We start from the raw sequence: 15781 nt of genomic DNA on the forward strand, positions 1-15781 counted from the left end.
ACTGAGGCTTGATGCAGCCTCTTTGCACAAAGTTATAGGGTTGGGGATTCCCTGAGAAGAGCCTCACACCATGCCTTTGGGGCTCATGTGGGGAACTCTTTTCCTTCATGTGGGGATGGAGACTCAAACTGAATTCTGGGGCCTGACCTGGACTGGTTTCTCTCCTCTCCGTCTCACGGTAGATGGCTGGGCTTTGGCCCCCTCCAGAGAAGCCCCCAGGAGGTTGAAATCTTTTCTCTGGAGTTGCAGGCTACTTATTTTGGCGGTTGCAAGAAAGTTCCACACCCATGTCAAGGGCAAGACATACATGGCACCTGTCACCCTTCCCGTGATGGCCCATCTTCCTGCCTGGCCTGTCTGTCCAGCAGTTCCAAGGCCTATGGCTGCCCAGAGACCTAGGAGTCCCCAAATCAGAGCCTGGATTTGGGGCAGTCGGAGAGGACCCAGCCCAGAGGCAGGGGTTGGGGAGCTGGAATTGGCTGCATTGTAGCAATGCTGTGGTTCCATGCTGGAGCCCAGACAAGGGGATTTTTGGGGCCTGGGGAAGGGAGGCCACGGGCTGGGTGGCTGAATCCTGGAATCCAGCCACTGTAGATGGGGGAGGGGGAAGTAGGAGCCCCGCCTGAGCTTTGACGAAGACAAGCAAGGCATGGCTTCTCTTCTGGCCCCGCCTTGGAGACTGGGTGCCTCCCAGATTTCCAGGCTGATGAGCCCACTCCTGAAGTGGATGTGAGTTGCACATTCTGTTTGATTTTGGCATCTGGTTTCCAGAACATAGCCCCTGACCCAGCTCTGTTCCTGTGGTTCTCTCTGCAGGTGGCTAGGGTCAGATCCCAACCCACAATGGGGAAAAAATGGAAGCCCCATCCTCTGGCCTATCCAAAGGGGCTGACCCTCAGCTAGACTACACCAGAATGACCATAGTGGCATATCAGCCCCTGTCTAAGACATCCCTGTGGTTAAGTATTATGCATATTGTTCCTGGAGCCAACACAAATGGCAGTCACCAGGGCGACAGCCCTGGATCTGAGTCCCCTACACTTACCTTCAATAGGTGAGGTTTTGAGGCGCCGGCAGATGGCTTCGGTGTCCCCGTAAGTCTCCTTGATCTTGACCACAGCCTCAGTGCTCCGCAGCTCCATGAGGGAGCGGAGCTCCTCCAACGTGCACCCAAACTCGCCCCCATGGCTTGACTCGTTTCTTTGGTTTTTGGAGTAAAAGTCGCTGTTGGTCATGTCACCCATGTTTGCCACAGTCCCTGCTCAGGGTGGGCCCGAAGGTCAGCACTGGACCAGAGGCTACTGGGTGATGGCTCTGTGTGGCTGTCCTCAGCACAACCTCACTGGATGGCTGCGGCTCCCGGTGGCCGACTCCGGGTCCCAGGGGGAGGGGGCAGTCGAGGTGGGCTGACAGCAGCAGTAGTGAACTCCAAGGGGTGCCTCTGGGTCCAGGGTGAAGTCCAGGGGCTGGAAGGGCTCAGGGATGGAGACCCAGTAGTCTCCATTCAGTGGGGCCCATGCTGCTTCCCGGAGCTGGCATCTACATGGTCAGGGATGGTGGCTCCTGTGGGGGCAAACACAGAGTGGTGACAAGGATCAGGAACTGGAGGCATTATGGGATGGGTGCTCAGAAAGGCCCAGTGTATGTGTGTATGTGTGCCCATCCAAAATAACACCCAGGAACCCTAATGTGGGTCTTTTGTATGACACCCCATAACACAACGGCACACACTGTAAATCCTAACATACCGGTACTCTCCTGGAGACCCCACAATATACCACCCCCAAGGCATAAAATACCCAATTCTCTAATTGTCCACTGTGCTATGTAATGCACTGACTCACAACACACACCCTGGTGCACACACACCTTCAGACCCACAGGCTCAGGGTGCCTTGCAACACCCAATCCACCTACTTTTAGGGCCCACCCATTGCCATACACACACAATTCACAAGCCCCACTTCCCACACATGCTGGTAAACACCCCCCTCTCTGCCACACACAGTGTTACATGCAGTAACACTTTTGGCATACATCTATCCCAACCTCCTTCCCTCAAAAACACCTGTGTTCACAGCCCCTCTGTGCACACACAGGCCCCTATTTCTCTCACTATGCCAACGTGTTTACACACATCCTATGTCCACACAATTTGGGGCATACTCCCACCTATAGATGCCACCCCATTCCATGCCACCTACACCTGCTGATATACACTGTCCTCTCCACTTGGGTCTTACAGGCATGGGGATGGAAGAAAGCCACCCACCTCTACCCTAAGCCCCCAATCACATTAATTAAAGCTCTCGGCTGGGCCAGAGGAGCCAGCTCATGCATATTCACCAGGACATCACTGAGCCCACAGCTTGGCCCAAAGCAGAGCTGGGGTCCAGGGAGACCTCACCTGGGGGCTCTCACAGTCCAGCACCATAGATAGTGGCCTCCACGTTCCTCTGGGAGCCCAGGAAAAGGAGGGAGCGCTGGCTTCTCTCTGCCTGCCTGGCCACCCTTACAGAAGTGCGGCATCTGCAGGGCTGCCAGGAGAGAATCCAATCTGCTTGGACACCCAACACCAGTGGCCAAGGCCCCGGCAAGCGTTGGGTGACAAAGGGCCCCTGTTGAGCTCGGCTGGGCCTGGCACGGGCACTGGCTCCACCCAGCAGTCTCAGAGAGCTGGCCATCTTAGGTCCAGGACAGTGAGGGGGAATGGAGGGAGGAAGATGGGATCGAGCCCACACTCCAGCCCCAGCTTCTCCCTCTTGTCGCCTCTCCCTTGCCCCATCTCTCTCCTTTGCAATCCTTTCCTCTTGCACAGAATTTCAGAGCTGGTGACATTTGAGAGTTAATCTCGTTTTCTCCAGTGAGGAACCTGAAGTTCAGAGAGGAAAAGGGCCTTGTCCAGAGCCACAAAGAGCTAAAGCAGAGGGGCCTGAGTGTCTGGTTTCCTGACTCCCACCCTAGTGCTCGCTCCCCTTCCCCTAAGTGGCACTCTCTCCTTTCTCTCGAAGAGCCGAGGCTGCTGGGTAGATTGTGCCTGAATTCAGTGAAGAACACAGGATGGAGTCAGGGCAATCTGGGTTCCCATCCAAGTTCTCCCAAACCCTGTGGAACCCTGGGCAAGTCTCTCCGCTTTACTGAGGCTCAGTTTTCTCATATGTAAGACAATAGTCAATCTCCTCTTGCTGCCTCCTAATTTACTGGGAGCTAATTATAAACCATGTTCAAATCTGATGTTTCCTTCTGGGGTATGGTGCTTCCTAGCGAAGGGTGTGTGTGTGGGGGGGTGGGGGGCGGTACTGGAGCTGCAGAGGAAACGGTCATGCCTTCCAGGAGGGCACTTTTACCCAAGGCTGCAGTCGGAAGCCTTATCTTTACACTGGGACCAACAGACAAGGCAGGGACCAAGGATGCCTGCGGTACAGGTGCTGTGAAGGTTAACAGTAGGAGCTCCAGAAGCCACAGTTTTCTGGCCAAATTCTGGTTCCTCCACCTCCCAGCACGATGGGAGGCAAATTAACTTTAGTTTTATGATCTTTAAAAAGGGAGGGGGAATAATAGTATCTATCTTGTAGGTGTTATGAGGTTTAAATTAGTTATTTCACATAAAATATTTACAACTGAGCCTAGTAATTACTGAATAAGCACTCCATAGTTATTGCGATTATTACCAACCCATATAACTGCTTTAGAAGATAGACAGTCTTATTATCCCCATAGAACATCTGAGGAAACTGAGGCCAAGAGAGGTGATACAACCTGTCCAAGGTCACACAGTTAGTGAGTGGCGGAATTGGGATTTAAACTCAGGTTCTCTGGGTCCAGAGACATTCTCTTAAGCAGGACACTTTGCTGCCTTCCCTGGTGAAACTCCCTCCTGGGGTTCTTAGGATACTTAATATAATGTCATATGTGAATGTAAGTGCATTGTAAACCACGAAGGACTTTCTAAACTTTAGGCACTGTTTCTATCTGTCCCTCTGATACCCGTGGTGTGACTTAGAGGCACTCATAATTACATCTGACAGCAAGAGCTATGAGAAGCGTTAGCAGTAATTATATTTGTGATGACAATAGTAGGCATGAGTTAATAATGGCCTACTGGTAATTTTAATGACTACTGTGTTAAGATGAATAATGATCTTCAACCATCTATCTACCCATCTACCTGTCCATCTGTCCATCTGTCCATCCATCCATCCATCCATCCATCCATCCATCCATTCAATAACTATTTTGGGCATCTACTCTATTTCAAGCACTGAACAATCCAGACATGGTCCCTGCCTTCCAGGAGCTGACAATAAAGAAGAGAGACAATTAAATGGGTGATTTCTATATAACATGATGGGTTTGCCATGATGGCGAGTCCCAGGTGCTGTGGACACCCAGAGAAGGAAGATCTGATCTGACCCAGGGTATCAGGGAAGATGAATAGGGAATACTTTTCCTTCTGCAGGTTAAGTAGGCCTTAAGCCAAAAGATGGACATGGAAAAAATTGAACTATACAATTTTCTATTAGTAAAAGGTTCAGAAAGGGACCTGTGTGAGCAGGTATAGAAGAATGAAATGCTGGGATATCAAAATCAGTTAAAAACCAGAATTTTAACACTGTAGAAGATTGATCTTAAACGTCCTTCTTTGAGATTTCCCACTGTAGTTACTCTTCTGCTGTGGCTTGTCCCCAAACCCTATCACCCCTTGCTCCTACATGTCACCAGTGCATGCATGAGACCAACCCTGTTCTGGGTGTCTTGGTTTTTCCTTCTAAGTTGCAGAGCTCACTTTGGTATTTGATTTAACTGTGGGATTTCCTTGCTTAGGGAGCTTGAAGTCCATCGGCCCAGAAGTACTTAAATGATGCCTCTCAGATGATATTCTGATAGACGGACAGAGCTGAAGACCTGCTAGTTAGTGTAGAATCTATCAGTTTTCTGAATTCTCTAGACTGGAACACTTTCCACTCCCCCAGCCTTTGCTGCCTTGACAATGGCTGGTTCTGCCCAGCAATGTCCTTTACTTGAAAGCCTTTCCTGATCATGCAGGGTTATGTAAATGCTCCTGACTACTGGGTGCCTCCTGCATCATACCACACTTCACACACTATTGGTTGGGCCTGCTTAGCTGTCTCCCTTCCCCAGTGGGCAGTAGCCATGTCACTTTTGTACCTACTATGGTACCTGGCATCCAAAAGGCACTCAATAAATGCTTGATGAATTAATGAATGTCTAGATTAGCCCCTGGGTCATCCATCCATGGGAAGTCCTTAGATCTCAGTTTCCTCATCTGTAAAATGGGCTAGTGATCCTATCCTGCCTATCTTACAGGTTTGCTAGAGATAAGGAAAGTTATCACAATCAGTAGTCATACTTTTTCCTTTGAGATTCATCCCCTGCTCTCCATGTCCCAGGTTCCTTTCATCATAATGAGGCATGGGTGTGAGGCTGGAGCAGGCAGCTGTCCCCTCAAGCACAGCTCACCAGACTCTGACATCCTTGCTGCCTTGCCCAAATACCACCTGAACTACCACTCTATAGCTGAGACATTTAATGAGTGGTGTGACCTTGGAGAAGTCATCTAACCTCACTGGTGGGCCTCTCTGCAAACGAGTTGGCCCATCTGTCTAACAGGCTGCCATGAGGACCTATGGAGACCCAACAACGCTGGCTCCTCTACCTTCCCCTCCCACCCTGTTATTAGAAGTGAAGCTCTGATGGTTGTGATGAGGTTCATTTGCAGCCAGTTCTTAACACTGCACACTCCTGCCCTAAAAAAACCCACATAGGCACACAGGCTACTATGACTGAATGTGTTTACCCCAAATTAACAAGTTGAAGCCCTAATTCCCAATGTGATGGTATTAGGAGGTGGGGCCTTTAGGAGGTAATTAGGTCATGAGGGTGGAGCCCTCATGAATGGGATTTGTGTTCTTATAAAAAGTGACATGAGAGAAGATCTTTCTCGGCCATATGAGGACATAGCGAGACAGGAAGAGGGCCCTCACTAGGAACCCAATCGGTCGGCACCTTGAGCTGAACTAGCCAGTCTTCAGAACTGTGAGAAATAAATTTCTGTTGTTTAAGTAACCCTGTCTATGGTATTCTGTTATAGTGTCTGTGGGGCATGAGACAGGGACCTGGGCAGGGCATAGGACCAGTTCTGGGAGCAGAGAGGGTGAGCAACATACTAGGGGTCACATAGCCACCTGAGGCCAGAGACCACTGAAAGCCCCTCCCTGTTTTCCAAGCTCCTGCAGCATGACCTTGACCAAGCCCCTTTCTTCCCTGGACCTCAGTTTCCCCGTGTGGAAAGTGAAGGGATTGGACTAGTGCTCTCTGAGGGTCCCTTTAGGCTCTGACAGTGCCAGGACCTTCAGAATCCAGGAGAACATTCTGACAATATTGGATTTATGCATTTCGATTTCATCTTATTAGCATTTAAATGACTCTGTATTGTTACATTTCAATGACTCAAGAATAGGTTAGGGGCACCTTAATAAAAAGTCTTTGCTAGGAAGGACGCTTGCAAAGGAAGGAGCAATGTGTTTTGTTTTTTTTTAGAGTTAATTTAACAAAGAAGGAATCTATCTTTCGAAGGAAGGATTAAAAAAGAAAACAAAATCCAAACCAACAGCTTTTTAAATCCTACTGAAGGATGGTAGCTGGGACAATTGCAAATGAATTATGTGCTAAAAATAACTTTTGAATGCTGAATTCTTCTGTTTTAAGATGTGCTGAATTTAAATGCCACCTTAATATGTATTTTAAAAGTCATCTTCTCTTTGAATGATCTCTGGCAGCCATGACAAATGTAGGGGACACAGGCCCTGTCTAGGGACCCCGGGTGAGGAGGCTTGGTGCTGCCATTGGTTAGTTTTGTGATTTGGGCAAGGCTCTTAACCTCGCCCTGTGCCTTTGGTTTTTTCCTCCCCAACAAAGCCAACTTCACAGCCTACCTCACAGGGTTTTGTGAGGACTAACTGAGCTAGAGCTTAGCCCAGTTCCTGGCACAGAGGAAGAACTTGTTAAATGTGGTTGTTCTAATCATAGCTCAATGCCTCTATCCTCAGTCCCCCACACTACTGTGCTCAACGCAGAACTCAGACTGACAGGACCATACCCACAAAGCCCCTGGCACTACTCAAAAGGTTGGGGAGGGTCCCAGCTTGACACAGCATACAAGGCTAGTTTCCTGTCTGCTCTGGTCCTGGCTAACTAGTTTCTTTGGGGTAGGACATTTTCTTTCCTCTCCTAGATGCAAATTCTGGCCTTTCTGTAGGGCCTCCTGTCCCAGCAATGGGAACCTCCATGTAGGCTATCACCCAGGAAAATGGGTGGACTCAGCCACCAGCCAGAGACAGACAACTGCTCCTCCCTCAGCCTCAGCCAGACTACTGTATCTTCTGCCTTAGATGTCCCTTTGTGTGTGTGTGTGTGTGTGTGTGTGTGTATGTGTGTAGAGAGCCTGATGGGTCTGTAGTGACTATGTGAGTGTGAGTGAGAGTGTGCATGTTAGTGTGAGGGTAGGAGTCAGTCAGTGTGAATGTGTAAGGTCAGTGGGAGTGTGTGATGGTAGATGTTCATCATGGCTAGTCCATAGTCTGGGGGTACGCCTGGGTCATAAGGAATGTGAAATATTAGTGTTGATTTGGGCCTGTGAGTCGTGTGTGTGTGTGTGTGTGTGTGTGTGTGTGTGTGTGTGTGTATCAAAGCTGACAATGAAAATCTCAGCTTTGAATTCTCACAGTTTAGGAGAGGGAACTGGGAAGGAGGAAGGGAACTGAAAAATGAATACCTCAGAGGTGAATTTAGTGCTATTTTTAGAAAACTCCTATCTTGCTAACCAGAAAAGAAAAATCTAAAAAAAATTTAAAAAGTCTCAGAGAAACAGCCATGCATCAGCCCTGAAGGCACAGATAGCAGAAGCAGGGCCAGGGGTGGGATGTTCAGGATGTAGGACTTTTCGTGAACCCTCTCATTCTCATGCCTGTCCTGAGGGAGAGGAGATCCAGCCCTTAGCTGCCTACCATGTTCAACTCCCTCCACTATCCCTGTTCTCCAGAGGAGCTGCCAATGTTAGATGGTAGGAAACACCCATTTCTAGTCTTCCAGGTGTCTTACATACCTATTCATCCTCCCACTTACCTACATGTCAATCCATTTGTCCATTTATCTGTTCATCCATCCATGCATCCATCCATGCACCTACTCACCTATCTATCTGTCCATCCATCTATCCATCCATCATTTGCTGTCCATCCATTTGTCCATCTGTCTATCTCTCAATTCTTCCACTCATTCAGTCAACCTAAGGAGGTGCATCTCAGGCCCTGCCCCAAATCATTAGGATTCCGAGGAGAACAAGAGAGGTACACAGACCCTGCGGTTTAAGGTCTGATCACTCTGCCATAAAGAACGCCCCCGTGACAACTCCAAGATCGGGATCTGCAGGCTGAGTTGAGTGATTCCTGCACAACTTTTGCTTCAGATTTTGGAAGGATGTAATTCAAACTGCACTTGCCTGGGAACCAGATCTGCTGGGTCCTGATCTTGGCTTGACCACTACTATTAATTGCTCTTGCTTAGTATAAGCCTCCATGGGCTGTGTGGTATCCCTGTCCCTGCCTTACAGGTGAGGAAGCTGGGGACTCAGAGAGGTTACAGCTGGCCAAGGCTATTCAGATAGGACTTGGCACAATTTAAATACACTTGCTTCAGTCCAAGGCCTCCATCTTTCCTCTGTGCCCCATTGTCCTTCACCAACTTGTAGTATAACCTTGGACTACAGCCTTCTCTACTGTGCCTCAATTTCCTTTTCTGTAAAGTGAGAGGGAGTTTGGAAAAATACTCAGTCTCAAAGGACCAGTGTAGCACCATCCTCAAGGATTCTCCTATCATCTGATACTTGCTCCTCAGAGCCCACATAATTCCTTGGGCCTCTTTGCCACCAACTCACCCACACTGCAGGCCAAGTCCAGCTTGGCTATAGGCCGAAGGAAGGAGAAATGCCCTAGAACCCAGTAGTCACGAGCTGATCAAAATTCACCTGCTGTCTTTGACATGCACTGCCCTTCTTGGTTTTGGCAGGACAATGAATGCTTTCCAAGGTTTGTACCCTTGATATGCTCCTTATTTAGAAATCTTTCCTTAAAAAATCTTTGAGAGTTTCCTGATGAAGCTAAAATAGTAAAGTCACTAGCAGATGGAGGCAAGAAAGCCTTGTGGAGACTTCACTTGGGGCTGCAAGAAAGGGATATGCATTAAGAAGGTTGAGGACTGTGACTGTGCTTGGGATGGACCTCATCCTCTGGCTTCAGCCAAAAGCCTTGGCAACCTCTCTGGCCTCAGCTCTCACCTGCCCATCTATCCCTATAGCTGCACTGACCTCCTTGAGGTTCCCTTTGCTGCCCTGACTACCCCCAGCCTCTAGATCCTAACTGGTTTCAGTGACACTGTCCCATCCTACCTTCATCTTCCTCCTGCTCTCCCATGGTTTACAAGCAGAGGCCTGAAAAGGGGGTGGGGCGGGGGGACAAAGAATGATAATAACGGCAATGCTTAGACTGCAGCTACTATGTGCCAAGCACCATCCTATGCACTTTACATTTGTTATCTCATTTAATCCTTCACAACAACCCTATGATACAGTAACTGTTGGCACCTTGTTTTACAGAGGAGAAAAAAGGGAAAAAGAGAGTACAGTGACTGGCGTAAGGTCCTTGGTTAGGGGATAGCAGAGCCAGATATCAAACACACACAGAGATACACTTAAGGTCCCCCCCCCCCGCCCCCCCTGCTCACTCACATCCCTTTCTCCAAAAGACCAGGCTCCTGCCCTTGCCTCTGGTTTCTGTAGTGAAGCACAGGATCCTGCATTGTCAGTGCTCTGGCCACACACAACAGATTACTTGGTGAGTTTTCAGGCTTCACCTCTGACCGTGCAGGGAGCTGTCTCTGGGGATAAAGTACTGATTGACGGATGGAGGTGGGTGCTGGGAGGGATTGGATGGCTGAGGTCAAGGAACCTGATAACTGCAGGCCCCCACTCCCTGCAGGGCGGACCAGCAGTGGCTGGGAGTGAGTGCTGTCCACGTGGTCCTGGTGCTGACTGACATACCCTCTGGGGAGGACAAAGAAACAGGCACCGGGGAAGTGTCTTCACTGGGATCTGTTCCCAAGGACACAGTGCTGACGGAGGGTATGAGGTGGGCTTTAAGAACCCGGTGCCAAGGAGCTGTCCACAAGCGGTGGTGCTGACTGATATAGAGCAAAGGATTCTAAGTGCCCCTAAGAGCTGTCTACGATAGCAGTGCCCGCCAACAAAGTGTGGGATTGGGAAGCCTGAGGTGCTGGGTGTAGGTTGACTGGGGAAGGCACAGGGCCTGTTCCATGAGCTCTGTGAATAGGCATGGGGAGCTGACCTCAGATATTTGGTATTGACACTCAAAGCTAGGTTCTCGGACAATGGGGTATCCCAGTGAGCAGGTGTGAGCCAACAACATGACACTAAACAAAAGGCCAGTCAGGGACACTAAAGCGCATGCCCAGAGAACTCACCTTGGTCCATCAGTGCCATCTGTCACCAGTGCCAGAAGACCACCACTAGTGACCCATTCTTTTGCACTGTGCATGGTTCTTTCCTTCTGGTTCCTGCCAGAACCATATTTACTAATAAGTGGTGGCATCTCAGTCTGACTGAGCTTATTAACATTTTTCCTCTATGGGTTGGAGTAGGACTATTCATCCACAGGTGTGCCAGGGGACGAGTCCAAGTTGGGAGATTACTTTTGAATAGCTAGTGAGTCCTTTGGGGTGCAGACCAGAGAAGAAGGAAGGTAAGATGTGGGGGAAAGTCACTCTTTGTGGGCTGAGAATGCAGGCTCCTCATCCATGGCCTCCTGAGCGGCCCCTTGATTGTCCTTTCACTGTCTCCAGAGTGATGCTGATAGTAGCTGCCCTTTACTGAGTGGTGTCTATGTGCTAGGAGCTGTGTTAGGCTCTGAACACACCTTATCCTACAATAAGCCCTCAAGGCAGGCATTATTATGATGAGGAAACTGAAGCTCAGGGAAGTAAAATAACGTCGTGCCCAGGGTCACACAGCTAGCAAGCGGTAGAGGCAGGAGCAGAAATGGGACCTCTTTGATGCTAAAACCAACATATTGTGCTGCCTCTCAGATTGTGCACACCACTCTCTGGATTAAAAACCACCGCTGGCTCCCCACTGCCATCCAGGATCCTGCCTGATTGGCTCGGAGCTAGCCTCCCCGAGCTCTGGTCTAACAGAACTCTTGCATGTCCAGAACAACTAACGCATGCTCTGCCTCCCACCCTTTGCATACGCTGTTCCCTCTATCCAGGACTGTCTATACTTGCTTTCCCATTAATTAAAACTTTCCTCTCCAAGGCCCAGCATACCAACGTCTCTAACTCCCCGGCTCTACATTCCAACCCTCTTCCCACTGCCAGCCCATCATGTGTGGTTTGTTCCTCGATTTCACACCCTCCAGCTTCAATCTTGGAGTGAGTCTTGCCAGTGTGTCTCCCTCACTAGACCATGAACTTCCTGAAAACAAAACCTCCCTGGCCCTCAGCATGGCATAGGCCTCCACCAGTACTGGTTCCACACCTGAGAAAGCAATATGATTGTGGAAGGACATGGAGGACAACAAACGTTAGGGTGCAGTCTGCATTTGAAAAGTGAACCGGGTCAGCCACATGGTAGGAAGAGCTGATGCTGAATGCACCCAGGTACATGCCACAGCCTTATAGGCAGCAACTCGGCAAATCTACACCTGGAACCTATGAGGTAGCTGCCACCAGCATCCCATTCCACAGACGAGCAAATGGAGGCTCAGCCAGATTAAGGAAGTTGCCTAGGATCACATAACTTTTGGATTTGAACCCAGGCAGTCTTCCATCAGAGCGCCTGCTTGGAATCACCAGCCTAAATCCTCCCCAAGATGACTCAGAAGCCCAGTGTGGTGGTAGCTCAGGTGGTGGGATACACTGAAGCATTTGGAGTCCAGTGGGGAGATGTGCCAGCCCTTCTGAACCAAACTGCTCACCACAGTGTCTTCTGCCACACCCAGGGTTAGGTCCCACAGAGGATCCCTCTGGGCTAGCCACTGTTCTTTTCTCCTGATGTCTCTTCCCCATTTTCCACCCAAAGCTGGAGGTCAGGGATAAGATCAGGGCAGGACACTGAATCTGCCAGGAGGCAGGCCCAGGCTCAGGCCCAGGGACTAGGCAGGGTGCTGGGAACACAGGATGCCTCCCACGCTGAGCTTGTCCTTTGAGTTAGCTGCCCTGGCCCCAGAGCCACCCCACTAGCAGCCCCAGCCTCCGGATTCAAGAATCTCACACCCTGAGGCCTGTGGAATCTCGTTGGCTCTTGCATTCAGCAGGTCGGCATGCTAATTAGTGACTACCCCGCCGGCCAGCTCTGCAGTTTTCCTCTGACTTGGCATGGCCGTCCCGGCCACTGCGGAGACAAACAGAATCCACCCGGCACCTTGAACAGATGGTGCCACTTCTAAAAATAAAACCATACCACGCTCCCCGGTGCAGCCGAGTCCCTGCGACAGAAGGGGGTGCGGGTGGGGATGAGGGCTGCTAGCTGTGCTCACCAGCCATCTGTGCAGAGACAGATGCAAATGCAACCACCCTGGGGGATGCAGACCCAGGGGACCCCAGCCTTGTTGAAGCTGTGCAGACCCATGGCCTGATCTTGAGGCTCCGAGCCCAGAAATGAAAGTGAGCAAGGCATGGCGGATATGTACAGCCTGGCACCCCTCTGTCCCCATCGTTGTGGCCACCCCAACAGCTGCACTTCCATATATTGCATGGCAGGAATCCCTACCTGGACCACCATCTCTTCTTTGCCTGTTATGTTCCACCCCATATCTGGGTCTCTAGATCTACCACTGCCAGTGCCATCTTCTCTTGGGAATTTCCTTTCAATCCAGAAACTTAACTTCTCTGGATTCTTAAACCACTTTTCATTTGACTCACAACTTAGTGGGGGTTAAACCCCTTTGTTTAAGGCTTAGAGTCATAGAAATCTGGGCTAGAACCCTTGCCCTGCCATCACTGAGTGACTGTGGGAAAATCAAGGCAGCTCTCTGGCCTCAGTTGTCAGACCTCTGAAGTGGGGACATTAATCATTCCTACCCCACAGGGTTGTTGGAAGATAGTGCGAGTCTATGCAGGGTTACCAAAAGGGCACCATTATTTGCAAAGCCAGAAGAAGCCCTGACTCCCCGAGCTCACTTGACTCGAGAGACCAGAAGGGACCTTAGAGGTGAAAATCTCTGTGATGCCTAAGCCTCTTCACTGCACCCGTGTCCAGTCCTGCTTGTGTGTGCATGCCTCTCTTGACAGGGGTTCACTCCCTCCTTCCATAATCATCTGTGCCAGTGCTGGTGGTTTTACAAAGTTTTTTTTTTTAGGTTGACCTGAAATTTTCTTCTATTTTTATTACTTCAGAGTTAAGGGGCATTTTATGACTCATGCAGAACAACCCTGCTCCCTCTTTTCCACGGGAAGTTCATGTCCATGATTGCATAAATGTGTGCTGTATATGTGTGTATATGTAGAGTAGAATGTATGCATAGTTGTGCAACCAGTTGTGCATGTACAGATGTGTGTCTATGCATGTCAGGGCAGAGCAGAGCACATGTGTGGTTACATATAAGGTGTGGATAGCTGCTTGTCATAGATGGCTCGCCACTATCTCTGAGGCTGTCTACAGGCTGGCCCTGAACCTCTAAACCCAGAAACCATTCCATCAGATGACTGTAGCTCTCAGGGAACTCTGCCAGTAGGGTTCACCCTGAGCAAAAAGACAGTGATGACAAAATGGCATTTTACAAGAGTGTTCCTAAAGTGCTCTTCAGTTTGAAGGCCACCAAGAACCTACTGGATTTTTCTATTTCACAAGTAAGAAACTAAGGCTAAAGAGATTCAGGGGCCTATCACAATTCCCACAGAGAGTGACATCCTCACAAAGTGATGTGGAGGCTCAAGATCCTGCACAGAAGATGCAGCTCCAGAGCTGGTCACCTCCAACCTGGCTAGAAGGTCCCCCATTAGTTGTACCTGCTCCCCTGTCTTCCCTCTTTGGGTCTCAGTTTCTCCATCAGTAAAATGAGGTTGGACTAGATGATTTCCAAGAGACCTTCACATGTTCAGTTGTGTTAAGTCTTGGATGCTGGGATAGGCCAGGGAGGCATAGGCCAGGGAAGGAGCCTCCCTGGCTCCTGGCACCCCCCACTCTGATGGGCATGTGTATGCCCTTGAATCAGCCAGTTATCCTCTGGACACTGAGATATCTATGGGAGGATTTCTTGCTTTACTAATAAAAAAATCAACTCAGAGCTCCCTTGTGGACCACTTGCCATGCCTTAGCATAAGCTGTTTCCTTCCCTTCTGCCTCTCTGTCTGGTAGACTCCTATTCACCCTGCAGGGCCTAACTCAGAAGGCCCCACCTTGGTGAACACTACGTTGACCCATTCTCCAGGAAGAGTGAACTGATCCCTCCACCGGGCTTGGCTATTCATGTCCTAGAGGGCTGTGCCCATCCATTTCTAGGTCCCCAGTGCACCTGACAGACACAGTTGGTGTCTAATAGGAGCTTTCTGAGTGGTTAGATCAGTGGTTCTCAACCTTGGCTGCACATTAGAATCACTTGGCAATCTTTTAAAAATCCTGATTTCTGGGCCTCATCCTCCGGAAATTCTGTTTCTTTGTTACTAATGTTGTGGCCCCACCCATAACAAAGAAACAGAATTTCCGGAGGATGAGGCCCAGAAATCAGGATTTTAAAAAGATTCCCAGGTGATTCTAATGTGCAGCCAAGGTTGAGAACCACTGGGTTAGAGGAACACATAGCTTGACCTCATAAACTGAGAGAGAACAAGGCTGCCTGGGTCATGGGCTCATCTACTTCCTCAGCAAACATTTGAATCTAAATACAAAGGCAGACACATGCAATGAGCACCTTCTGTGTACCAGCCCTGGCCTGCAGGAATGATAGAAGAGGATACGAGGTAACATTTCTGGCAGGAAGGTGGCCACAGTAATAATGGCATCAGAACAGCAGTAACAGAAACAAAAATAATCATTAGGAGCAGCTAAGTTTTGTTACTATCAAGTACCACTCATTGCATTCAGCTTTTTTTCCAGGCATGATCTCACTCATACCCATGATAGGCCCTGAGGTAGACACTCTTCTGCATTTTATAGACGAGGAACCTGAGATTCAGATGGTGGGGTGGCTGGGCAAGGTCACAGTAGAGTCTGCATTAGGGTCTGAGTCCCACGGCTGTGCTCTTAACCGCAGCACTCAACAGATTTCCAGACCCAGAATCAGCACAAATGGAGCTGCCCCATAGTGGGGACACCAGTGGAGTGAAATGTGGTATTCAGCGGGGAGAGAGAAACCCAGTGTCTCCCTGATCCTCCCCAAAGTGGAGGAATAGTGCGCAGTGTCCTGGGGGAGCCCCCCTGGATATCACTAGCTTTAGCATCCACTAGGGAACCCCCTGTTGGGTTCTTTTCCCTGCACTGCTGACAGGTGTGGGGCGGGGGTTTTGGCTGACCTGGCAGCCTGGGTGTGAGGGGTGGGAAGCAGATGGCAGCCCCTTCTTGTGTTTGGAAGAAGTCGAGGGTGAAATCCTGGAGCCGTCAGCCTGACTGCATTACCTGCTGTTAGAAACAGCCCCCAGGCCAGAGGGCTGGCTGCCACCCAAAGTGGCTTTGCTCATGAATTCTAGGCTC

At 49.7% G+C, this 15781-nt stretch overlaps 1 protein-coding gene across 1 annotated transcript in view; it reads right to left on the reverse strand.

Moving 5' to 3' along the window:
- ATP2B2 (ATPase plasma membrane Ca2+ transporting 2) overlaps positions 1-15781 on the reverse strand; it is a 360949-nt gene that overhangs the window by 124879 nt on the left and 220289 nt on the right. The window contains exon 3 of the mRNA XM_081105731.1: positions 1046-1563. Within this exon, the coding sequence (XP_080961857.1) occupies positions 1046-1244 (199 nt within the window). The 5' untranslated portion in view covers positions 1245-1563. The remainder of the gene's footprint in view (positions 1-1045; positions 1564-15781) is intronic.

Source organism: Myotis nattereri (genome assembly GCF_964212035.1).
Source record: "Myotis nattereri genome assembly, chromosome: 14".
Taxonomy (NCBI): Eukaryota; Metazoa; Chordata; class Mammalia; order Chiroptera; family Vespertilionidae; genus Myotis; species Myotis nattereri.